Source organism: Clavelina lepadiformis, chromosome 5 (genome assembly GCF_947623445.1).
Source record: "Clavelina lepadiformis chromosome 5, kaClaLepa1.1, whole genome shotgun sequence".
In the NCBI taxonomy this organism is placed as follows: domain Eukaryota; kingdom Metazoa; phylum Chordata; class Ascidiacea; order Aplousobranchia; family Clavelinidae; genus Clavelina; species Clavelina lepadiformis.
The window spans coordinates 16,034,219-16,059,319 of NC_135244.1; the positions used below are offsets into that span (position 1 = coordinate 16,034,219).

General features: G+C 35.7%; 3 protein-coding genes across 5 annotated transcripts; 1 reads left to right on the plus strand and 2 right to left on the minus strand.

The window, feature by feature from the left end:
* Positions 1 to 1,427: 1,427 nt before the first annotated feature.
* On the minus strand, positions 1,428 to 4,685 carry LOC143458575 (uncharacterized). 3 transcript variants are annotated; one of them, XM_076955357.1, is made up of 5 exons: positions 4,235 to 4,685; positions 3,166 to 3,290; positions 2,854 to 3,066; positions 2,350 to 2,613; positions 1,428 to 2,260 (listed from the first exon to the last, which is right to left on the minus strand). In XM_076955357.1, the coding sequence occupies exons 1-5, from the start codon at positions 4,299 to 4,301 to the stop codon at positions 1,949 to 1,951; spliced, it is 981 nt and encodes a 326-aa protein (XP_076811472.1). In that variant the 5' UTR covers positions 4,302 to 4,685; the 3' UTR covers positions 1,428 to 1,948. The 3 variants fall into 3 exon arrangements, with proteins under 3 accessions (XP_076811472.1, XP_076811470.1, XP_076811469.1); XM_076955355.1 differs by having other exon boundaries at positions 1,429 to 2,260; positions 2,815 to 3,066; XM_076955354.1 differs by having other exon boundaries at positions 1,430 to 2,260; positions 2,350 to 3,066.
* Positions 4,686 to 8,280: 3,595 nt separating this feature from the next.
* On the plus strand, positions 8,281 to 14,185 carry LOC143458576 (pantothenate kinase 3-like). Its single transcript, XM_076955358.1, has 6 exons — positions 8,281 to 10,494; positions 10,645 to 10,864; positions 11,118 to 11,318; positions 11,705 to 11,891; positions 12,070 to 12,193; positions 12,392 to 14,185. Exons 1-6 carry the CDS (start codon positions 10,189 to 10,191, stop codon positions 12,566 to 12,568), a joined length of 1,215 nt encoding a protein of 404 aa, XP_076811473.1. The 5' UTR covers positions 8,281 to 10,188; the 3' UTR covers positions 12,569 to 14,185.
* A 1,826-nt stretch (positions 14,186 to 16,011) lies between these two features.
* LOC143459145 (ubiquitin carboxyl-terminal hydrolase 44-like) lies at positions 16,012 to 24,490 on the minus strand. Its single transcript, XM_076956138.1, has 16 exons — positions 22,720 to 24,490; positions 22,226 to 22,297; positions 21,931 to 22,079; positions 21,696 to 21,852; positions 21,432 to 21,589; positions 20,100 to 21,101; positions 19,718 to 19,949; positions 19,372 to 19,564; positions 19,032 to 19,240; positions 18,790 to 18,915; positions 18,577 to 18,719; positions 18,367 to 18,494; positions 18,207 to 18,298; positions 17,830 to 17,952; positions 17,468 to 17,597; positions 16,012 to 17,340 (listed from the first exon to the last, which is right to left on the minus strand). Exons 1-16 carry the CDS (start codon positions 22,810 to 22,812, stop codon positions 17,105 to 17,107), a joined length of 3,243 nt encoding a protein of 1,080 aa, XP_076812253.1. The 5' UTR covers positions 22,813 to 24,490; the 3' UTR covers positions 16,012 to 17,104.
* Between the last annotated feature and the right edge of the window lie 611 nt (positions 24,491 to 25,101).

Here is a 25,101-nt window from a genome sequence, read left to right on the forward strand (position 1 = left end):
TTTTATTGGACAAAAACACGGAAAAACAGACTTCTTACAAACTTTGACTCTTTGGTTCATATGATTCTATGAACCACACTTGTGCTCAACACTGATCTATATTTATAGAGATCAGTCCTTGCTCAATTGCACTTGTTGTGGCTCAAAAATAAAGATACTTTAAAATTCTAGAATGCGTGCTAACTGGCGAACTGAAGGTGAAGACCAAGGTAAAGTCAGCTCGACTTCTTCGTTTGTGACTGGCGTGTTACAAAATCACTTCAAACAAAATTGATAATGAAAAAAAACGGCTAAATATGCATTATTTGGTTACAAAACATCCTAAATCCAAAAATATATGGCTTATTTTGTCAGTTTATCTTTTAATTTAATGACTGTAGTCAGATTTTACTTATAAACACAAGTGAGCAGTCCCGCTTACTATAGTACCGCGGTACTTTTTCAGTACCGATACCTGGAATCTCTGCACCGAATTATTTTTTACAAGAAATTTCAGACGGTCTCGGTACTTTTCACATAAAAATTTCAAAATTTTAACAAACATGTTGTCAAAAATATATTTTAATCAATCCTTTATACTAATTTTAGCATCTGTTGATTGTCTGTACTTTCAAAGTACCGACTTCTAACTTCTGCTTATAAATATTCACGTTCTCAGATGTCTATTAACTTGCATTTTTTCCCAATTTTGTTCACACTGCTGTGAGTATGCTGTTCTACACAAATGTTTTTGCTGTCTATTGCACGTTGTGTAACTATGACATAATTTGTTTTGCGTAAGGGCTAGCCTGTTTTACGTTAAGTCCCCTTTTAATGCAGTTTTAAAATTTTACATTTTATGTTTGTTACATATGACGTCAAAGTTGCAAAAAAATGACGAGATCAGTTTTCCGTGAGATGCACAATAAACTATGTGAATATTTCATAGTAGTCTATTGATGCACCTAGTGTGCATCTAGGACCAGTGTGCCATCATTAGGTGCATTGTATGAAATTTATGAAGTTTAAGCTTGACCGTTTCTTCAGCAAAAATGTTTAAAAGCCACTTTATCAGGCCTAGCCCAGTTAAATCGGAGTTAACTGTGTGAAAACAGTTTGGGGTCGGTTCCACATGTTGAGTTGAATGGTTACTCAAGCTGATTTTAAACTTGGTAAAGAATTCTTATCGTAAAAACTTTCGGCCTATTTGCAGTTTACACAACTGCAAAACCCATAGTTTGTTCAAGGTTCTCAGGCTATAGGCCTAGCACTATTTATTGCTAGTACTGGGTCCTATTGCCCTATTTCTGTATTTACAGTGTACACTCAGGATGCTTTATTTGCATTTCGAGCAGTTTGAGTACAGTGCAAATAGAACAAAGAAAATCTATGTAAAACACCTACCGTCTATACACAGTCAGACACTAGGCAGTGCACATCCTGCACTGCAAAAAAAAATGCCTTATTGTTAGGTTGAAAAAAAAGTGGCTATTTTGTCCTCGTTTTTCGGCTGCATGTTATCCACAATCGAGGCTAGTTATAAGCCGTTAAAAGATTGCTAATAGTAAGCGCCTTTCGTTTGCCTAACAGTTAGTTTAAAAACTGGCTGACCCGTAGTTCTGCTAATGCTATCCTTAAGCCAAAAATACCCTAATAGCAATCCATAATTTTCTTTTCTTAGCGCTTAGGTAAATACACTTTTTAATAATAAGCCAGTTTTATTTTGCAGCACGTTTTCAAAATGAGAATATGCAATGGCCAGGAACAACTTTTAAACAAACATCAATCAAAAAGATTTTGATACACTTTCTGAGTTGGCCGTTTTCCAAAGCCAAAAACGTGAAACTCAAGCAAACGATACAAAGATGAAGCTTGTGTTGGATACTCATAATCAAATACAAAGTACACAGAAAGCAACATCAAAATACATTCAAAGCATGAAACTTTACCGATTGGAATGTACGATTGATTAATTATTGATCATTAAACAACAGTTACCAGGAAATTCTGGAACACCCATACACATTATAAATGGTTGTTGACGAGATTTATCTTTTATGTCTAATAAACATCCATTACTGTCAAACACAATGACATACTTTGAGCCTGCAGAACAGCCTTTGTCTGCCAGCCTTTGAAAAACGACATAGCTCCCCTTTTCTGAGCCTTCTTCTACAAACGAGACGCCAAGAGATGATAGAAAGCTGGACCATCGAAAGGAACAGTTGGAACGGAACTCTTCGTAGCCCTGACTAACTAAAGCAGCGTATTCCTTGATACACTGCAGAGTAAAATAAAGCAATCAATGAGTAAGATATAAAATTCTTCAACACCTTACTGCCACGTGTAACACATCTTATGCCAATTTACCTCAATCGGATGAACGCAATATTGCGAGTATTTTTGAAAGATAACATCAACGTCATTTCTCTTCGCCAGATGACGAATTTCCATCAGTCGATGTTCACGATTGGATTCCCAATCATCGGCAGCTCTCTTTCTCTTTCTGCTCTTGCCAAGTTGTACTTGCAGTACCCGATTCATCATCGCTTTTTGATTGTCCGCTCTTTTGCGGACGGCTAAATCAAGAGCTACCCACGGCTTCTCTCCACCGCATCCCAAAACCGGATACTCCTTTACAATGTTTTTTGATATTAATTTTCGCTCAGCCCTCTCTGATTTGCGGCCCAAAGTAACAGATATTATTTCTTCAATACGTCTCACAAGGTATATAAATTGAGAGGCCTGGAGGTTATTTTTGGTTACAGTGTTAAGAAATTCTATTTCCATGCCTGAGAACGGAAATTCAATTCCTAGCCCTCCTGGATAAGGTACCAATTGATAGGGTGGAATGGAACAGCAGCTTGAAGACACCTTGTTAAACGCATGGGAGCCAGTCGGTGCATGAGAGATGGATTGGTTGGAAGACACGTCGTCGCTATTGGTGGATACATTCAAGCTTATATCACTATCGTTTGCTGACGCGAACGAAAAGGATGTGGACGGCCCATCGGTGTCTTCTTCAAGAAGGGTAAGCATACCTTCAGAAATTGCACATGGTATGCTGTCAAGATCTTGAGTTTCGGTCTGGATAAAACAAACATTTAACCGTTATTAACCAGCTGTTTTAATACAAAAAACTATGTCACTGCATCGTAATACAATAATTAAAAATATTATACGCACCTCACGAAATAACACTTCAGCAAGGAAATTCATTAATCGTGTTCTTTCTCCAAAAGATAATGTGACAAACTCTTCTTTGACTATAGCATGTGTGAGTGGCAAGTCAGCAACTTGTAATCCACTCTCTAAACAATAGTCGCCATTTGTTAAAACACCTGACATACAGGAAACTAACAACATAGGCTAAATACATCGAAATAACCTTATCAAATTAGAAATAGTTCGCTAAAAATTGAAAATTGGCGAAATTCGGAAAAGTTTCAAAGTTTTATTTAATAAAAAAGAAACTATTACCAAAAATTTGTAATTGTAATTATATATTTCTATAGGAACTTTTGGCGTTGGGTTATGGCAAAGAAACGTAAATAATAAGCCGAAAGCCTATTCCAAAGCACGTAAGACACTACATTATGTTCTAAAATTAACACCACGGGAGGTGAAAGTATAGGTCTGTTTCCTTTCGGAACTAAGCAAAGGTTAGATAACTTGTAAAATGTAACATTTTATACCAAACGCGGGAAAAAGGTTTAAAATAAAAATGCACGTCATTGCATTGGAGTTGGGCACCGCCATTGATGTAACGCGCATTGAAAATAAGTCCAGATGCTTTCTTGTATCGTAACCTAACCGCGTGAAAGTTTACATCGTAGAACTGTTATAATACATAGTAGCTCGTTTTAAAAGTAAAATGTGGAATTTGCACAGTTGGCAGTATGCTATGCTTAAAAATCCTTAGAAATAGCCAAAGATGCCTTACTGGTAGTGCCACATGTTGATCTGATGCCAAGACATTGTCACGCAACGATATGAGGAAACCAGCGTTTTAGCGCGAAAATGACATTTTATAAAGCTGGCGTTAAAGGGCATCAATGCAATAGGAGTTATTTTACGCAATTACAAGGCTATAAATTATACAATTATTATAAATCGAAACAACCAACAAAAGCTAAATCAAAGTGGTTTGGATATACAGTACGTAACATTTCATTCAAGAACAGCCTATGTTTCATATCTATACTTTCTCATTTTGTTCCTAATAGCATACAGGAGGGTTTCAATTGCAGCATACCTTTCAACGCATCCACAATATTTTCAGATAAGCCATACTTGGCCGCTTCTTCTGCAAGATAACCCATCACCCGACTTGTACTGTGGCGAAGATAAAAAGACAGAGACAAGTGCGGACATGACAAATAATACCACAATCTTTTTTCTTAGCCATTATGACGTTTGAATGCATAAGTCTCGGTTCTCTTTTTCCTGCAATAACTGAAATGAGCTTTGGTAAAAAAGAAAAGAAAATGAACCGTGCTAGCGTTGCTAAACTGAAAGGTATTGGACCTTAGACCACTCTGTAGTAAAGTGTAGAAAGAATTATAGTAAAATATGTTCTTGTGCCATGTTTGTCGCGGCAAAGGTTCTTGCGAATTCGCTTTTGAAAGTAGCACCCTATACATGCGACACATAAGAAGAGCACATAAAGACATCACTGATAGCTGTTTCAGGATTATTTGCCAAATTGACGGTTGTCCTAAAGAGTTTCACAGTTATGCTGGTTATGTGAAACACCGATGGCGCAATCACAAAAGTCAAAGTTCTGCTGCTGAGGAACCCATTTTGTCAGAAACAGATCCCTTGTTATTCCAGAGCACAAACAACTGCGAACCTAATGACCACAACTCTTTAGAAGAAGAGTTAGTGCAGCAGCATGTACCTGAAGCCACCAAGGAAAGTGACGACTTGGAAACATTACAGACTGAAAGTGAGCTTCAAGTATTCCATTTGCAATCGCGACACAATTTAACGCAGGTAAGGAAAATAATTTATACCAAACCTACCATATATGTATGTATATATATATATACATATATATACTGTATATAAATGCATATACTGTATAATATAAAAGCAAATTTAACTTCAAGTTCGTTCCTAGATGTATGTTTTTGGCAATTTTGTCAGGATTATTTTAGTGGTTGAAATTTCAATGCTAAGTACAGTACTTTCACATATTATGTGGCTTTGTTGTCACTTAATGCGATAAGTTGGAACGCAGTGGATTGTGGATTGCCATTGGGTAATTAGGCTGCTTTCTTCACTGAATGATGATTGAAAGCAAATTGCTGTCGACGTTAAGTTTCTGTTATTTAAGTTAACATTAACTCCAACCAAAATTTTCATATAAAAAGTGGTTAATAGCCTATTGGAGATTGCAGTAGTAGCCTATGTCCGAGACATTTACTAATGGTAATCACGTCACAGTTATTTAAAATCCACTATCGTAATTATAGTATCCTTTCTGCAAGCTTTACATCTTTTACTTTTTCGCAGGTAGCGGTGGATGATATTGTACAAATGATGAAAAGGCATGAAGAGGAAATGTGGACAAGGATAAAAACTCTAGTATCTGATTCGTCACTTCTTCACAATTTGTCCGCCAAAATTTATCCCTTTCAGCATCGTTTTGATAGACTGGGAAATGCATATAGCAGAAGGCAGGTTTTTGAACAAAATATAGATTTTTGTCAGCCTCAGGAAGTAATTGTTGGATTTACTACCAAAACCCAAGGATGTCGTGATAACCGAAGCCTTGAACGTCATCCAAGATCCATTCAATACATTTCTTTACGGAACACAATCAGACTTTTAATTAACAATATATCGTTCTGTAAAATGGTGAAAAACTATGACGACATGAAAACGTCAATGACACGAGATAACCGGGATCAATATTTAAGAGATTTCTGTGATGGCCAAGTTCTTCAAAATCACCCTTTGTTTACTTCTTCGCCCACAGCTTTGCAGCTGTTACTTTACTTTGACGATCTGGAATTGTGCAATCCACTTGGTAGCAAATCCCGAAAACATAAAATATCAGTTTTTTATGTTTCATTTGGAAATATAAATCCTATTTATCGCTCACGGTTGGCCAATATATTTTTGTTAGCAATAGCTCATACATCAGACGTGGTGAAGTTCGGAATAGACAAAGTTTTATCAACATTTTATGAAGAATTGGAAATTTTATCTGACAACGGTTTTGAAGTTCAATTAAAAAAAGGTGGAGTCATAAATGTGAAAGGATCGTTGCTTGCAGTTATCAGCGACACCCTCGCAGCGCACCAAATTACAGGTTTTAAAGAAGGTGTAGGGTTTGCAAAACAGAAATGTCGGCATTGTTTGTGCAATTTTGATGATATGCAGCGGATGTTTTTTGAAAGCAATTTTAAGTTACGGTCCTTGCAAACTCACGTAAATATTCACTGCAAAAATATCTGCAGAAAATCCTCCACTGAATTTGGAGTAAATAGATTGTCATCTTTGTTTAAGGTGCCGTATTTCAATCCGTTCCATTGCGTTCCACAAGATCCGATGCACGTAATTCTTGAGGGTTGCTTACCTTATGTCATGAAACATCTTCTGAATTATTACGTTAATATCAAAAAATATTTCACCATCGAACAGTTCAATGAAAAACTTGAGAAGTTTCCATACTCATACATGGACAGACGCAAGAAACCAAGCAATCTGGATAGTAGTCATCTCGAGAAAGATGGAAGTTTGAGACAATCTGCTTCTCAGATGTGGCTTCTCGGCCGCCTTCTTCCTTTTTTTGTTTATGAGTGGGTGGATATGACATCTGTGCATTGGGGGTGTTTTGTGACATTACTTGAAATCATGTCTACAGTTTTTTCACCATGCGTATCTCAATCTCAAATAGCTCTTCTGCGTTGGAAAATTGCTTATCACTTAGATTTATTTAGGCAAAGCTTCCCTGGGGTAAACATAATACCAAAGCAACACTATCTTCTTCATTTACCATCGGACATATCCAGGCTTGGACCAAGTATGCATTTTTGGTGCATGAGATATGAAGGAAAACATTCTTTTTTAAAACAATTAACCAAGATTGCTAATTTTAAAAACATATGTAAATACATGGCTACACGTTTTCAAAAGGCTTTATCTTTGGAGCTGCAAGATGGGTCTATGTTTAATGACCAGATTACGTATGGTGTTGCAAAGGAAGCTTCCAGCGATTTGAAACTACGTCTAGAGTTGCCCAATAACCATGCTGAAATTACCACATATTCTTGGGTGTGTATAAATGGTCAAACGTTTAAGCCCGGTTGCTTTATTTGTTGTGGAGTTGAAGTGGAGCTGCCAATTTTTTGGCGTGTGATTAATATATTGAGTATTCAAGGCAAGATCTTATTTGATGCTATGAGATATAAAACACTTGGGTTTAATTGTGGTTACTGTTCATTTGCAATTCAGGAATCTAGTGTCATAAAATTACTTTCGTTTAATAACCTGTTGCATTATGAGCCACTTTGCTGTTACTTGTGTGGACAAGAGTGCTTTTTAGCGTCTAAAATTGATTTTTATGCATTGATATAGATATGTAATTTAAGTGTGTACGTAACAATTGATTTCTTACGTATTGATTTGATTTGAAAGTGAAAAAATTAATGTTATAGATCCAATTCAATTAAAAACGAGTTTGCTGCAGAATTAATTAATGTAAGCACAAGTATGCGCTATACAGCGGCTGCGATTCAGACAAAATATACCTGTCCTATAGGTTCATATAAAATCATTTTTGTATATTGGAAGAATGACGATTTCAACAGAAAATTATGTTAACTTGTAACATTTTAGTGATGTAACACTAAGTACTGTAATAAATTGTTTCTCGCTTACAATTAGAAGCCGGTGCACACTTTGGATTACACTAGAATAAGTTTTGCGGCGAAAGGGCAGCGGCCAAACAGGAATCATAACGGCATGGTGTTAATCAGACAATATTACGTTGTTGGCTCTTGCAAACTGACTAAGTTTTCTTTCAACTAAATGTTAGCCAAGAAATTCAAAATGTCTAGTAATAAGGCCGCAATAACGGTAGGTTTCTAAATAATAGGTCATTAGTTAGCAATCCTACATATTAGGCTGAGAATTACTAACAACAAGGAAGGAAACTTGGAAATATACTAACAATGAGACATAATTGTTAAATGCACTAAGAATAAGCCAAAATTCGAGTTCATCAAACAACTGCACTAAATATAAGCCTTTTGAACTAACAATAAGGCATTATTTTTTGCAGTGTGCCAGTGTCATTCTGTGATTGCAGAATTCAGTACAATGCACAAGCAGAAATTGAATGTGCCACCTAAGGTACCCATGTACTGTATGTAGGCCGGATTATACAAACAATTAGGTTATTATTACCCCTCCACGCACTTACACTGCTTAGAGCAGCAAAGAAATCAGGAAATAGGCCTACGGATGTAATGGAAGAACGTGAAGAGTTCATAATATTACGTAGTATAATGTAATTATTTTAGTCGAAGTGACTATTTCACTGTAAATTATGTAAGTCATGCTGCTTGCTATTAAAGATTGGCGGTTAGGTTAGAAGAATGGGTATGTAAAAAGTTGATTTTAACTATTTAAGGTTTTATTGGAATTAGATTTACATAGCAGGAGATTTAGTTTTAGTTTAGGTTACTAAGTTACAAAACTTAAGTTAGGTTAACAAGAAACTAAAAAATAACTTAAAAAACACGTTTTTTTCCGGTGAAATAGTAGCAGCCTATCTGATTTCAACCTTTACGCTACTGCATTATAGCTTGCTTTAATAGGGATTGATGCTCAGAGATGGTGTACATATTTACCTATGTACCTCAGAGATGGGGATTCCCCAAGAAACGTGAATTTTGTCAAGTTTATTTTACTGCTGCTTTATTTGCTTTCAATCACCATCCATAGTGTATTGGTTAGTAGGCTAAAAATATTTGCTCATTTTTTCAGAAGAGTAAATCATTCTTAGCCTAGCTAATTCTACTGCTTGCTTTCCTTGTTAAATTAATTATTATCCCTGTTAAAGATTGCGTAATATGAGGTCAAAGGTCTACGTCGTTTATTGAAAGTAAAGCCAAATAACTATAACTGCAGTCAAGCTATACGTGGTATCGAGAACGATTATCCAGAAATAGGAGAAAATAAAGAAATAAAAAGATAAATGAGCATTTAAACCGCGAATTTGTAGTATGAATCAGGGACCTAATTTGCTGAAAAAATTTTGGGACGAAACAAACTATGTGTGATATGCAATGGCTGTCACAGGTGGACAGCACTGCGTTACTGTAGTACCGAATATCTGTATAGAATCACTTTTTTCAAGATATTTTAGTCGGTCGCGGTTCTTTTAAAGTGATTATTTCAAGGTTTTAAAAGGCATGCTTTTCTAAAGTTCATTTTAAGTATACGTTAATGCCAGGTTTTTAGGCCCCCCTTTTTTCAAAAGTTGAAAGACATATCCCCCTTGAAAATCTGTCCTTGGTATGAATACCCACAGAGATCTCGCTTGGACATTTTTTTTCCATTTGTTTAACTTAATTCAACAGGTTTTGATAGGAATTGTTTGGGTTAAGCAAAGATAAAATACTTTAGTCAAAAATATCTGTTTTATTTAGATGAATTTACTCTGATCATAGTGTATATTTCACAAACTTCCCCAAATTAACTATTCTCGGTCAAAAAAATGGACAACAGCAAGGATTTCATGAAAGAACCTCTCATACCAGATATTTGTGAAAAACAAGTGTAAATTTTATTGGTCTAGAACTGTTCAAAAATAGAGTTGGAAATGTGGAATAAAAAAAATACTTTAGAATATTAAATTGCTCTACTTTGCGCGATCCGATTTATGTGTAATAAAATCTAAACCACTGCTGAAATAGCATGCAATCTTGTTGTCATCCATTTCAACTTAAATTACAACAAAGGGTCACAGAAAATTTTGCCTGGAGAAAGTGAATTCCAAGTGAACAAAGTTTGATAAGCATTATGCTAGACCACCTACACAATAACATCTCTCATTCCTGTTTCAAAGCAGTACTCAGAACCAATTCACTTGGCTTAAAGTGTGGTTTCACCCTGGTAGCAGTTGTGTATGTGTAATCTACGACTCTAGTTACTTGGTTTAGCGAAAGTGTGCTTTTGTCTGTGTGCACAACAATGACTCATGGCAAAACTGATGAGGATATCAGTAACACTCATTTGTCAGACATAAGCCAAGAAAATCAAGAAACTCCGGAAACAAGAAGAAGATGCCGAACTGGTTCTTTGAAAAAGCAGCCGTTTCCTTGGTTCGGCTTGGATATTGGTGGGACCCTCGTAAAATTGGTTTATTTTGAACCTCTTTTTCTCACCCCGGATGAAGAAAAGAAAGAAGAAGAATCACTGAAGCAAATTCGGAAGTATCTAACGTCAAACACAGCTTATGGCACTACAGGAGTCAGAGATACACATTTGGAATTAAAAGTATGTTTTTTTTATATATATAGCATACAAAACTTTCTTTGAAATGCATTGCTTTTGCAAGTTAAATTTACAGATTTTCACTGACATGATAGTTTGTAGATCATATTTTTGTGTATAAATTTTTTTTGTATTTGTATTTATAATATGCAGAATATAGACCTGGAAGGATATAAGGGCAATCTTCATTTTATTCGATTTCCTACAGACCAGATGGAGGTTTTTATGAAAATGGTTATTGAGAAGCAATTTGCAACGTTAATTGACACGTTTCAAGCTACTGGTGGTGGTTCCTACAAGTTTGAAGAGAAGTTTCATTCAGAAATCAATGTTCATTTAAACAAACTTGATGAACTTGTATGTCTCATTAAAGGTATACTAATGACATGAAATTGCAAATGTTGCAATCTTTGCTGTTCAAAATTAGATTAATTGTGCAGTATTCATTTGGCAACTTTTGGATAGAATTTGGCAAGTGTTTTTATTCAGTAGTTTATTTTTCAGAATATGTGTTTGAGTACGTTTCTTATTATTATATTATGTATATATATATGTGTGCATATGAGTATATGTATCCGTATCATTTAAACTTTTTTACAACCTTAACTTATGCTTTTATTAAAAAGGTATTAATTTTGTGGATCGCCACAGTGACATGAATGGCGAGTCTGAATGCTTTTCCATCCAAAACCCATCATTGGGCAATGATCAAATTGTAAAAGAGCCGTTTGACTTTCGCAACCCTTATCCGTATGTAGCTGTCAATATTGGCTCTGGAGTCAGTATAATGCTTGTTAACTCAGAAAATGATTTCAGTCGCATTACAGGTAAGATAAAGCTGTTTAAAGAGACCTTATGAATTATGATAATAGTCCAGCATTAAGTTTTATTACCAACAGTTCTTATGGTCTTAGCGGATTAGTGGACTTTGTCCTGTGCTGTTGCATGTGCAATTGTGCATTTTAAATCTCTTTTGCCAATAGTATTTTTAAGACGATTTTGTTGTAAAAGTACAGTTGCCTTTACACACTGCTGTTGCAACTACATTGTATGCTGCACACTGTATCTAAGGTCTATAGTGTATATGTATATGTATACAGGCCTATAGTGTATTTCCAAGTAAATGACTGGAGATAATTGCAGTGCAGCACTAACCAAAATATGATAAATATCACCATCTGTGCACCACTTTACCCAACACTTCGTTTTGCAGGAACAAGTTTAGGTGGTGGAACATTTTTTGGCCTTTGTTGTTTGCTTACTAAATGTAAAACATTTGATGATGCTATTGAACTTGCAACTCACGGAGACAGCACGAAGGTTGACAAATTGGTTTCAGACATATACGGTGAATCAGGATACACCAAATTCGGTTTAGCTGGCTCCGTGGTGGCATCAAGGTAATAATTTAAAATGTCACTTGGGTTTATTATTGCTCAAAGGTGCGCTTTAAATTTGTTAATTGCACTGTGCCGCTTACCAGGTATATGTGTTTGCACCTTGTCTTCAATACGCCACGTTTTTTCTGTAATTTAGCTTTGTCTGCAAAGTGAAAATTCTTTTGAGTTTTTTCATTAGTTTCGGAAAGATGAACAGTGCAGAGCATCGTGAACAAGCGACAAGACAGGATATTGCAAAAGCTTTGCTTGTCACGATCACAAACAATATTGGCAGCCTGGCCATTAATGCTGCAATTCAACATGTAAATATCAGATGAAATTTTGTCACAAGGCGTGTTAATATCATATGACGTGATGAAACATTTCCTTCATAGCTGTAGCTTTCATCAAATTACGTAATGTCATTGTCAATACTTCTTTATATGTGTGGTGTGTTCAAAAAGTGTTTGCTACTTTTATGTGAGCTTGTTTTAATGTGAATCCAATTCCATCTTTTACAGGGAGTGGAAAGAATTGTGTTTGTTGGAAATTTCCTTCGTGTGAATCCAATATCTATGAGATTACTTGCATATGCAATGCACTATTGGTCCAATGGGTCACAAAAGGCTTTATTCCTTGAGCATGAAGGTTACTTTGGGGCCGTGGGTGCCTTGCTGGGAAATGTTTGTGGCAGCTGAAACTTACCACAGCATCAACAGCAACCTAACATGATACCAATTTGTAGGTTTTTGTTATAACAAACTAATCGAGGAGCAGATATTTATGCAATAATTTTGTGAAAGAATGGGCTGGTTGTAGAATATAGTTTTGTTGATTTCCCCAGTATATGCTACCACCTATTTTCAAAGAGGGTAAAATAGGTGAAAATTGCTGAAACCCAGTCACCTGACTGAAGCATCCGTCGTTCTCCAGCTAATTATTATCTATTCCCTATTTAATGAGAGTCACTGTTGCCATTCAATTTTGTATCATGTCAAGGTGTTTAAAACAATGGGCCAAATGAAGTTCTAAGTTTATGCTAAAATTACCTATTTGGAAAGACAATTATACCACACGCAAATATCGAGTTGCACGTGTATTTCTTGGTCTTTATTTTCTCACACGGGTGTTCTCTAACTGCATGTAGACGACTGACATGCCTTCAGTTTTATTTTGCCCAGCGTAAATATACCACAGTGAAAGGCTCAAAAAAGAGTTTTTCATGCGATAAATAGGTGACCAACAATTACTTCTGTCAATTCGCTTTATGTTAGTATCCTGGGCCTTTGTCAAACTTTGCTTGAGAACTGTGAGCAATGTTGTTAGTACTTCATGATCAAAGTTAATGATCGTTGATAATGAGGCATTTATCATTTGTGTGGTGCTGTACTTTTTGTGGCCTTCAGTAATCAAATGATTATATATAATACTTTAGCGAACACTCTTGTTTCAGTTTCTGTGAATAATTTTTAAGGCCTTTGAAAGACTAGATAATTTACGTTCCTATGTTTCAGGCTGTGCATACACCTACGTACCTGAAATTATATCTAATAACAGTTTTACCTCAAGCATATATAATTATATATATATGTATATAACTCCAAAAAACGAATTGTGCAGCACTTTAAATTTTTCATTAATTAGGTGCTTAAAAATGGTATGACGACTCATTTCAGTCTGAATCTAAAATGAAATGGTACCTTTGTTGGGTCATATGACAAAAATAGTCGCTGTTTCACGAAACCTTCTTGTATCTGTTTTTTGTCTATATATTAGAAGCAAGTGATCGGTAAAGCTGTTTATATGCGCATCATATTTATACTGTAAGAGTTCTAATTAGTGTTTACAACCTTTAGGTTGCTTGTTGTAATGTTTTCACACCGCATATCATTTGGCGAACGCTGAAACAGAATTGTTTCGAGTGGATTAGTTAATTGCACTGCACTGTAAATTCGTTCATCGTCCCATAGATTTCCATTTATTTGCATAAGAGCTCACCAAAGTATCTGCAATTATATATTGAAGTTAACCTTGCATGAAAATATGTTGTTTATTTTACTGTTCCGCGTTTGTTTTAATCTATTAGTGACTATTTGTGTCCACTTGAAGCCTTACCCATAGTACGTATTTTGTCAAAGTTTGTTATAATTAATCCTGGTTTCAAATATAAATCTTTTTCAAGGCATAGTCTTTTGTTGTGTGCAAAGTAGAATGGTTTTGCAGTGACGTAACGTTATGCATGTACAAGTAAAAATATGTCTATGCACTATTTCATTCTTGAAGTTTCCTTGTATTAATAAACAAACACGTTTGAATTGATGTGGTCCAGGACAAGGAAACACCAGAAAACAAAATTTCCAAAAACGGCAACGTATTCAAGACCCTGAATGCCAGCGAATTAGCACCAAATCAGTGTAGCATTGTACTTGCTCCTGTAGTACGTTTTATCCTACTTGGTTTAAAGTTCACTTATCTTCAGGATGGCTCCCGCACAAGTTGACTATAGCTTAGAAAATGTCACGTGACTGAAGAGCAGCGTATATTACACAGTACAACGCTATCCGATATGCCACTACCCTGGTATAGCAAACTAATTTAATGAAATTATGTTTTGCTGGACACGTAGGTTGAGGCGCGACGAAGGCACCTGAGTCTGATTAAACTGAACTTACTGCGATGAAGGCATTAACTTTATTTAAACAATTTTCTTTTGACTTTATCCGACTTCAGTGCGTGGGTGGTACTGTTTACCAGTTAACGTTCACACGTATACTTGCAGTAATAAGTTAAACTGAATCTTATTGCAATTTTCAGAGCAAACTTGCAATGAAAAGAAGACGACAATACCATCGTAAGTATTAAAAACTCAGGCAATTTTTTTTTCGATATATAACACAACAGCACAAAGGAAAATACGTATAAAATGGAAACTTAAGTCAGAAATAAGTACCAATGTTATCAAAACTCAGGAAAAGGCAGGCAAGCAGGCATCCTACTTCTTGTGGTGATCTTTGATTCCGTTTAATCTATTCGCTTTTAATTTTTCAGATGTTTCAACAATATTCACCACCTATTACAACAGCTCCATACAAGATTTACATTATCCAAGCAATACTATTTTGAGAGTGATTATCTTATTGCAAAAAGGAGAGCGTCAGTTAGCGACGAGAGGAATTTTCTTCAACAGCCGCTACAATGGTGCTTATCTAAAATTTAATCCAGTGGTTCTCACCTCTTTTTCTGTTTTCCTCCCTTGCTGTAACCAAACGTTTTTAAATTCTCCCCCAAAAAAATTTGCAGTAACTCGTTATATAGAATTCATTGTGATGTTAGATAATGAAAGGAAAGTTGAAAGAGTGACAATGCGCCCAAATCCTTAACGCAAAACTTTAAATGAATAATAATATATACATTGAGCCTATTAGAGAATGTAATCAAACTTTTGACTTTTTAACTGGCAGATAATATTTATCAGGAAGCTACAGCAACAAACCCAAAATTTTCCCCAGTTCCTCCCCCAAACATTTAAGTTCTTCCCTTAGTGAGCCAAGCGGCCCCTATTGAAAACCACTGGTTTAGTTTAAGTCAGAATTGTTTTTGATCTAACACTTTTTAAAGCTTTAAAACAAATATCAGTAACTTTGTACGATTCACCTTTTGCTTCCAAGGAGGATTTTGAAAACAATGCGGCGAGTGGCGCCAGGCCGAGTTTTAAACATTACAATTCCACGCGGACTAATTATGAAGTCACACGAATGTTAAGTCTCACGCTGTGCAGTAAACAGACCGCGACGGCAGTTAAAGTGAGTCGCTTCACTGGAAGGAGCATGATTTGGAGTGGAATCGATCTATTTTACTTAAGTAGTGTTTGCGTGCGTTTATTAATCTGTGCACGTGGAACAGCCATTAAACAAAAATTGTTTTATTATTAGGAGTTTTCTGGTGTCTAATACCGGCCTGACTCAGTTAACTGGGAAGGACACGCCTTCTCAACGTAAGATGTGGAGTCAGGTTTTATGATATTCAGGCCACGTAGCCCTGCTAACTTACGTTAGCAGTCTATAGGCTACTCATTACCCGGAAACTCCATATTTGAGACCAGACTCCACAAACGCACGATGATACCATAAAGCAAACAAAATGTGGTACTAGCTATGTTTTCCTATTCCAAAAATCTTGTTTCAATTTATGAATAACACATGCTCGCTCGTTTCTAGAAAAATAATATTTTCTAGAGGCAGAGTGTAAAATACCTGACATCGTGCTACAGCGCTAAAAGTAATGCAATTTAACACTGTAAAAATGCTCATATTTCTAAGCTGTACACTAGCATCTATAGCACATCTCAACTTAATAGTTGCAAACCATGTCAAAAATTTAAGAACTATCAAGATTGAAAGTAGACTTTCGTCAACATATTAACAAAGCAAGCACCAATGCATCTTGTATGACCAGTTCATCATAGAATAAGTCAGTTCATTTATCTCATTATTCAAAAAGTGTAGTAACAGTGAAATTCAACGGTAAATATGCCAACTTAAGCGTAGCCTGGTTAAGGTTCTATTTGTAGCATAAAAGCAGATTATCTTCGCATTGTCAAATTCTATAATTAATCAATTCTTCATAAACAAGCTTCACATTAGCCTACTATCTATTATATTATATTTCAGCATTCAGAGAGCCTTCAGTCACATACATCATTGTTACAATCAACAAAGAAAGTTTAAATGGGCTTAGTCTGTCTCACGAAAGAAAAAATGTGATCTGTACACATAACTTTTGGCAAATATAAATGCTCAGAAAAGTATAGCAGCACAGACACAGTTCTAAATGCGCCAACAGATTGAATCTGCTAAATCATGCTAATGAGCTACATAAAATCAGTCAAATATATGAAACACATCAAATTATCTTAAGCAATACTTGACAAAAGGTGATAATGGAACGGCATTGTTTTGAAAAGAGGAATCAATCAATGTTGGCAGTGTCGCTATGAGTTTTTCGCTGTGCTGAAGTGTCAATTTTTATCCATTGCAAAAACACAGCTCTGTTTTCCAGTTATCATCATTGGAGACTTACGCTGTTCTACATATGTTCAACAAGAGAAACTTTTCAACCTATGTTATTAATCTTTTTCCCAATCCTCTTCCTTTTTAGAATCGCGATTCTTTCATGGATGCTGGTCGCATTCAAACTTTGCAATGAATAATACGTACTCTTCATGTGTAAAGTCTTCATCCATTTTCGGAGCTATCTAGGTTCTGTGAAGAACTTTTTCCTTCATCCATCATCACTGAAAAAGCATCGGGAGTAATAGGTGGACTCATGTCTGGAGTTGTTGGAGGAGAAAAAAGGTGAGGATGAGGATCCAGACCTCTCTGAGAATAGAAGAGGATGTAAGCTTGCGCTGACATGACGTCATCAATTGAACAGAGCTCAAGGTTGGAGTCGTTACAATGCACCCAGAATTCTGGAAAAATATAAAACTATTCAGTTCTCGTGAAATCATTCCTAAAAAATAGTCTGGTGATTTGGTTGATGGCGATCGTAGAAAAAAATTCCACCAAAATACATACGATTAGTAATCGCAGACTCACTTCCTATATCATTCCAACAATATGCTGTATAGTGACCTGATCCAAAACCTCTTCCATGATGTATAACAACGGCACTTAGATCGTAAATAAAATTTCCATCTGTGATAGGGCTACATCCAGAAAAAGAATCCTGCAGCAACAAGTGACATGTGAAAAATTCTAAAAGCTTCATTTAATGCTTGCATAATTACAGCTAATCTTTGTTGAAACTCAAGTTGTTTCAAGTCATACATCAATGTAAACGGCAACATTCCACAATCATTAAAGTTAAACTGTAAACAGCCTTGGAAATTAATGTTTGAGTTTATGTATTTAAGCTAATTTAAAACATTATTCTCGCTAGACCCTTTCCTTCAGCTTACCTGGACAGAGGACCAACAGTGAGGTCTCATATCTAGCTCAGCTGGAAAGCTGACAGGTACAGAGATTTTTTCTCTGTGATTGCGGCCACTCCAGCGAAATCGCTTCAAGTGAAATCGCAGTATCTTGAAAATTGTAAAATGCATCCTAATACAACTCTAAGCTATACAGTATATAATGAATTGATGCATTTTGCAGCAAGAAATACAATTGATCAATAAACTGTACGTCAAGTTCTTTGCTTTCAGTAAGACAGATTCAATTGTCAAAATCAGTGATAGGCTACCTTTTACAGGTTATGAAAATTTTCAGAAAATTACTTACAAGGTTAAAATTTCTTCATTTATCATTCCACATGCAAATAAACTAGTAGATTTACCTGTGGAAGTTCGATGATCTTTATTTGCTTTTGAGCTTCGGAGAGTTTTTGAGTATAAATTCGACTTGACAGTCGTCGCCTCCTATTTGTGCCTGTCACAAAATCAGTCACAACAGTAATAACAATGGTCTATCTCATAACATGTAAAGAGGTAACATACCTTTTATTGGTTGGCTTTGGAAGCTATTGCAATAACTGCAACTATATACACGGCCACCATCAAGCTGTTCAGCTTCAGTAAATTTATGCAACATTTCAATCAAACTGCAAGCTTGGTTGTTATTTTTCCTGTGTGAAACGAATAGCAAAAATTGCTCATTTTCCTGATGATGACCCAAAAATGTTATAACAAGAATGTTACTTGACGTACCAACTACTATTGGAGACCCTGTGATATCGTTCAGGAAATTCCAGTGACAGATCCCAAAATGCTTCGTATGTACTGGAAATATTATTACATTCCAAACACATAACTTGGCTGTGCAACTGACCTTCAAATACAGTGTGGACAACCTAAACAGTGGATGCACAAATGGATGAATATTGAAAAATGAAACCTCAGCCTGTTTTAAAGTAGAGTAACCTTCGAGATTCTGGCAGCCAGCCTATCTTTTTTGGCTGTAGGTGAACGGCGTCTTCTTTCAAGTTCTGATACAATTTTATCAAGGAGTTCACAAAGGAATTCTTGGGCGTCTTGCTGGGAATAGCCCTAAAATCAAAGTCAGAAGCTGTTAAAAAATTTTAAGCCAAACATTTCCTATTGCCAAACCACACATTTGTGTATTTAGGGATATAAAGTCAAGGTTGGAGGGTACATAAAATTACCCGAAACGAAGGAATTAGCTGCCAAACGGAACTGAGGAAATGACAAGGAGATACAAGCTTCCACTTCCCAGACCACATTATATGGTACAGATCATGTAACTCGTGACAGAGTGAAAGGGAGTTAGGGGTGCCAACATGCTTCTGAGGGCTGTAGGCAGACTGGTCTTTATTCTGTTCATCAGTTTCACTCTCCCTTCCTCCATTCAAACCTTTATAGGTTTAAATTATTTTATGTAGAAAATTTAAAACGGTACCAAGTTCAAAATTATATTAATAGTTTAGCTATATTTGCTTGTTTGGAATATACACATTAGATTTAATTGATGCTATTATTGTGCACCTGCTTGTATTCGAAGAAATCGTCTCGAAACACTCGTCTGGTTTTCATACATTTCAATAGTTGACCTTCGACCAGCACAATGCAGCCGTTTGGGCAAGGTTTGGATGTCGTCAAATGGGTTAGTGGTATCTTCAATTTCAAGATCACGAACCGCTAACAAACACCTTCGAAACTTTTGAAGATGGCCAAGAACCTAGAAAACATTGTCAACCACAAATCAATGAAATGTTACACATACTCAAAATGTTTAATGATGATTACAAAAAGCTTATTTTAACCTTTTAACATTTACTCAACCCGTCTCAAATCAGCACAAAAATTTAACAGTTCCGATGGCTATTTTTACCTGTATAATTGAATTAAGATAGCATGTGTTCCCAAGATTACGCAACCCAGTGACTCCAGGTATTAAAGAAGTAACAGCTTTATTCGGAACATTGTCATAAAATGATTGTGGTGTAGCATTATGTATACGCGTTCGATTGCTCGGCAAAGGTCTTGCAGGAACTTTTTTTCTTGGCTTTGGTTTACTGCCTTGATTTGTCCTCTTTGACACAGTGGCTTTTCTGCTACATTTCCTACAGATTAAAAAGTGCATTATGTATGTGTCGGTAAAATTTTCAACAATTTCAACAAAGCGGCTAATCCACAATACAAGAAACTAAATATTGGAGTAATTCAACTCACTTTTACGCTTAACCTTGAAATTCACACACAATCAAACTTACCTGGATTTCCTTCTTTGTTTAGCTTCTGCAGCTAATTTTGCCTTTTTAACTTCAATCAACCTAAGACTTCTCCTTGTCACCGGTTGAATATTTTCATGAACAAGTGTCGGCTTCTTTTCAACAGTACTACTAGATGAAACAAGACATACTCTCTTCTTTGATGGTTCTACTGTAGTCGATGGTGAAGCAAAAAAGGTCATAATAGCTTTATAGCGGCTTGCTGCGTTTGCTCTTCTTGGTCTCATTTGCACACTGTTACCTGAATTTACTCGTTCAGGTTCCACTTGAAGTAATATTTTACTGTTTTCCTTTTTAACATCTTCAGGCAAGAGTTTTACATCAGGGGCGAGTTCACTTACTTCAATTCTGGACTCGGTCTGTGTGTTATCAATATTTGAAGATTTGGTCACGTCAGCTTCAGGAGAGAGTTTGTCTGGAGACAAGGTAACTGATGATGTTTCAGTAACATGGTGATTATGACCATCAAAAGAGACACTTGCTGATGCAGCAACTTCAATGTACTCTTCTTTGCTTACTTTTCGTGTACTTGATACCAATTCCGATTTTTCAGTAATGGGTAAACACGTGTCCACTTTCTCAGGAATAGCTTTCTCACCCAAAGGGGGGATTGGTTTCTCACCATATTCTACAACAGGGACATCGTTTATTGAAGTGCAGTCCAATATGTCCTTGCTACCATTTCCGGAAAAGGCAGGTGAGGTATTTGAAACTGATATGTCACCAGCAACAGTCGTTTGTGTCACCGTGGATTGCTTCTTAGTCTCTAACAGGTTGCTGTATGAACCAGTTACTTTTAGTTCCTGCTTGCTTACAGTGGAGTGTATTAACAAATCATTAGAAGTATCCGGCAAGGATTCTGTAGCACTTTCAGATACTGCAAAGTTTTCCGACATCTTATCCTGATCTTCTTTAATTTCATAGTCTTTTTTGTGCTTAACATAATGAAGCCAACGTCGAAATGATTTTCGTTGACGAACAAACCTTTAAAAAAATTTTTGCTTGAGTAATTTCCAAGTGACGTACAGAGTTAGATAAAAAAACATATCCATAATGAATGGTGTGACATTTCAACTTCTTCAAAACCAATGAAAAAAAATAATTGCATGTATTAAAATAAAAATATAACTCAGGTGTCTGAATGACCACAGGTAACAAAAAAGCAGTTAGTGAACTGCTTCAAAAATTGTATAAATTCATAAACTTTTCTCCTTGCATTGAATTAGAACCGTTACATTATCACACTCATCAATCAGAACAATGATAAGGAACCTAATATTAAGCTTAACATGAAAATCATGATCAATTATGTACCTGGAATGCCATATTGCGGTGAATGTGCGATCATCACGATCCAACTGTTGCTGCTGAAGCCTGCGCCTCATTTGCACATCTTCATCTGCAGTGATAGATGCAGTACGAAGCGTGTGTCCACTACGAGTTGTACCAGTAAAGTTTTGATATCGAATTGCCTGATGAATAGATACAAATTCCATGAAAATGTTACACACTTGAAGGCATTAAAAGAGTTGAAAGTAAAAAATATTTATATTGCTGAAATGGTGTCAAATGTAATACCTGCAGAGTTTCTCGCAGAACTTTAATATCGCCAGATTTATTGTCATTAAGCACATATTCTTCACATTCATAACAGTAAACATATAGTTCGTTAACATCAATGACAAGTGGGTGGTGAGAGTCCTCATAATGGTCGAGTGCATGTTCGTGAATATACCTACGAAGATAAAAACAACCATAAAATCGACAAGATTTGGGAAGGTTTTTTGCATTATTATATAGTCAGCCTACTTACCTGCCACATGCTACATTTGGACAACTCAAACATGCCCACACTGATTCTGTGGTAAAGCAAATATTACAGAGCCATCGCTGAGGATTGACTACTGAGTGTCTCTCACCAATTGTCATTCGCATGATATGCTTGCAATTGCATATGCTTAACTAAATAAAATCGACAATATAAAAAAAATGTCATGACTCATGAAGTAGCAGAGTAAACACACCATTATCTTCAATGTGGTAAAAATAAAACTCATTGCATTTGATGTAAAATCTGAGATAGTTGTATATGTATATAGATTATTAACCTCATATTCTGTTGATAAACGAAACCGAGTGCACCTTGTGAGGTATTGCACTTCATGATGAGAAAGCTCATCCTGCAGAACAAAACGTTTATTGTCTTTCACATTGAAGTTATATGTATAACATACATATATTCATATCGGAAAAAACACGCACGAGTGAAATACAACATATGATATTACAGTACTTATCATTCAGTTACCCAAATATCATTGCAATACAAATTTTATACTGATATGGTTTTGCTGCTGAAGACAAATTATACATTTTGTCAATCATTACACCATGTCCAATTTTGAACGTAACTACTAATGCAATAAAGGAGACACCTTGTGGGAAAATTATGTTGCTACAGATTTAATGTTAAAAAAAAAACAAACACATATATAAAATCTTAAAACTATTTTCATCATTTAGTTTAAGTATATAGCACTATATAAATTATAAACATAAAGAAAAATACAAACATTCATCAACCAAATTATAGGATTTTTACCTGAGAAAATTCAGATTTAGGTTTTACTTTTGCTTCCCTTTTTTTATCAGAATCTGGGCTTTTCTTCATTTTATCCATAACAAAATTGCTCATATGTGTAAATGTGAAACTTAAAAGTGAAGCATCTTCTCACACTTGTACCCAACTGTATATAGCATTATGCAAATACCCCTATGCATTCGCCTTCACATACTAACATGACCAAAACAACAGAAAACGTGAGCAAGTTCAAATATAAAACTTAACTATATGTACACAATGAAATTTAATGCAGGTATATCAATATACCATAAATTCTAACACAAAACGCTAAAATATAATCTGGCAATGAGTCAAGAAAATATAAGATAATTTTGAAGCAGAAACACCTTTCTACTATAAGTTTGGTTATTTCATTTATTGGTATAAAAAGCATAGTTCATTATTGGATTGTACTTCTGCTCATGTTCACGTGCAATAAATATCTCACAGTTCCACAAATGGAAAACCTTATTCTTATGGTATTCTAAAATGAATTTGATAGACTTGCCCTTGAAAAGAGTAGAAATAACATTGTAAAAGATAGAAATCTTGTGGATTCGGTTGCCTGGTTATTTTATGTGAAAAAAAAACGTGAATTTTACCTCTAACATGTGCACCGTCTGTACAATTTGCCTGTTATATGTGATTTGAAATGTACGCCTATACTTACTGTGGAACGTAGAATGAAAAGCTATCACGACTCTATCTGTTGTTACTTTTCGTAGTTTGTCTTTTTATGATATGCATACGCCTCTTAAACCGAGAAATATTTTGCCACAATGTGTTGTATGTTAAATGCAAAAACATGACCAATGTATTTGATTTAATTTAAATATTTTTTTATTCGCGTGCAAAATCTTTTAATCGTGAATAAAGCAAAAACACAAAAAAAAACATGAATTTTAATGAAGTTTTCAAAAACCTTACAATCTTTTTGTCATTTGTGTAAAATTACTCTTGTATGAAGTCATACCAAAATTAGTAAAGTTCAAACATTAGAACAAAAGATGAAGCTCGGTGGCAGAGCGGTTAGCGTGTGTGGCTCGTAAATATGAAAGCATGGTTCGATTCCTTGTTGAGCTACCCTTGAGCAGCATATGAATGACGCTTGCTTCTGTCCATATTTTCAGTGGTCCCAGTGACCAGTTTCAAGCTTGGGCAATATAAAAAAACATAACAAGCGTATCCATCGGAGTTCTAGGAGTCGCACAGTACTAAGACAAGCTCAGTAAACAGGGGTCAAGTGGTAAAAAATCATTGCCGAGTTTAAGTCATGCAAAGACTTTCCGAGTTTAGTATACAAGTGCACAACCACAGGATGCGTTTGTATACTAGACCCCAGCTACTCAAATTGTGACGTCATCTGGTTGTGCACTTGTATATAAGACCCGACTTTCCTCAATGAGTTCGAGGATAAAGAGTGTGATACCGGCACCATACCAAGCCCTTGGAAGCTCAAGTGAAATATTTTATAATTTACTACTGAAACACTTTCCGACATTGTGTCAATTAGTACAGTAGTATTGGCAAAATGAAATGCTGTCTGACCCGACTGGAAAGTACGGCAGTGTTCGACGAGAAATTGTGCGTGCAAAGATCTAAATTTTGGCGTGAACTAAAGCCTAAATATATATCAATCAATTAATAATTACCAATATGAATTAGCAAAACGCCAATATTACTTTTTAAAGTAAGAATCGACACTTTTGAAAAGTCACCTGCTGGCGCAGGATGTAGGTCTACAGTCATACGATTTAGCCTATTCCTATTTTCCATCAAACTATTTTCGAGGCGGGGTAGTAACCGAAAGAGCAGGTGCTGTAACCTGCTATTGGTTTCTGCTCAATGATTGCCAGGCTGCTGTTCGTGACGTAACACCAAGGCTGCTCACCGTGACGTAACCAACAGCAGCCCTCCCATTGCTGGAGTAGTAGTACTCTGCTACTCTTCTTAGAAAAAAAATGCACAAAAGAATTTATTATATTCATTTAAGTAACCAAAGTGTAATTTACATTAACAAAGTAGCCTACTGATATTGTAGCACATATTGATTTGCTGATAGTATCTTTATTTTGTAGTATTGTTTATTTTTGCCCCTTGATCGTAGGACATGTGCAGGTACGGACGGTAGGCCAACTTTGAAAGTAGGCTATGACAGTTGTTGACAACAAATCGTGCGTTCACTGAAGCCTTAATTCTTTGTTTGTTTATTATAACTTGCACCAGCTTTTCTTCTTTATTTATTGTAAATCGGGGTTCCCTTTCATGAACCTCTTGGGTGCGTATCTTTTCTTGGAATGATTTTGAATAAAGTTCTTAAAGGATTAGCATCAACTATGGAACATTTTATTTTTGCTGCGA

Coding starts and splice junctions, on each gene's coding strand:
- LOC143458576 (XM_076955358.1), top strand. CDS start 10,189: ATGACTCATGGCAAAACTGATGAGGATATCAGTAACACTCATTTGTCA. Junction 10,865..11,117: donor ACTTGTATGTCTCATTAAAG/GTATACTAATGA, acceptor TTTATTAAAAAG/GTATTAATTTTGTGGATCGC. Junction 12,194..12,391: donor TTAATGCTGCAATTCAACAT/GTAAATATCAGA, acceptor CATCTTTTACAG/GGAGTGGAAAGAATTGTGTT.
- LOC143459145 (XM_076956138.1), bottom strand. CDS start 22,812: ATGAGCAATTTTGTTATGGATAAAATGAAGAAAAGCCCAGATTCTGAT. Junction 22,080..22,225: donor GTTTATCAACAGAATATGAG/GTTAATAATCTA, acceptor GATTTTATTTAG/TTAAGCATATGCAATTGCAA. Junction 18,299..18,366: donor CCAAAGCCAACCAATAAAAG/GTATGTTACCTC, acceptor ATTTTGTGACAG/GCACAAATAGGAGGCGACGA.
- LOC143458575 (XM_076955354.1), bottom strand. CDS start 4,301: ATGGGTTATCTTGCAGAAGAAGCGGCCAAGTATGGCTTATCTGAAAAT. Junction 3,291..4,234: donor TATTGTGGATGCGTTGAAAG/GTATGCTGCAAT, acceptor ACTATTGTTTAG/AGAGTGGATTACAAGTTGCT. Junction 2,261..2,349: donor ATTGCGTTCATCCGATTGAG/GTAAATTGGCAT, acceptor TTTACTCTGCAG/TGTATCAAGGAATACGCTGC.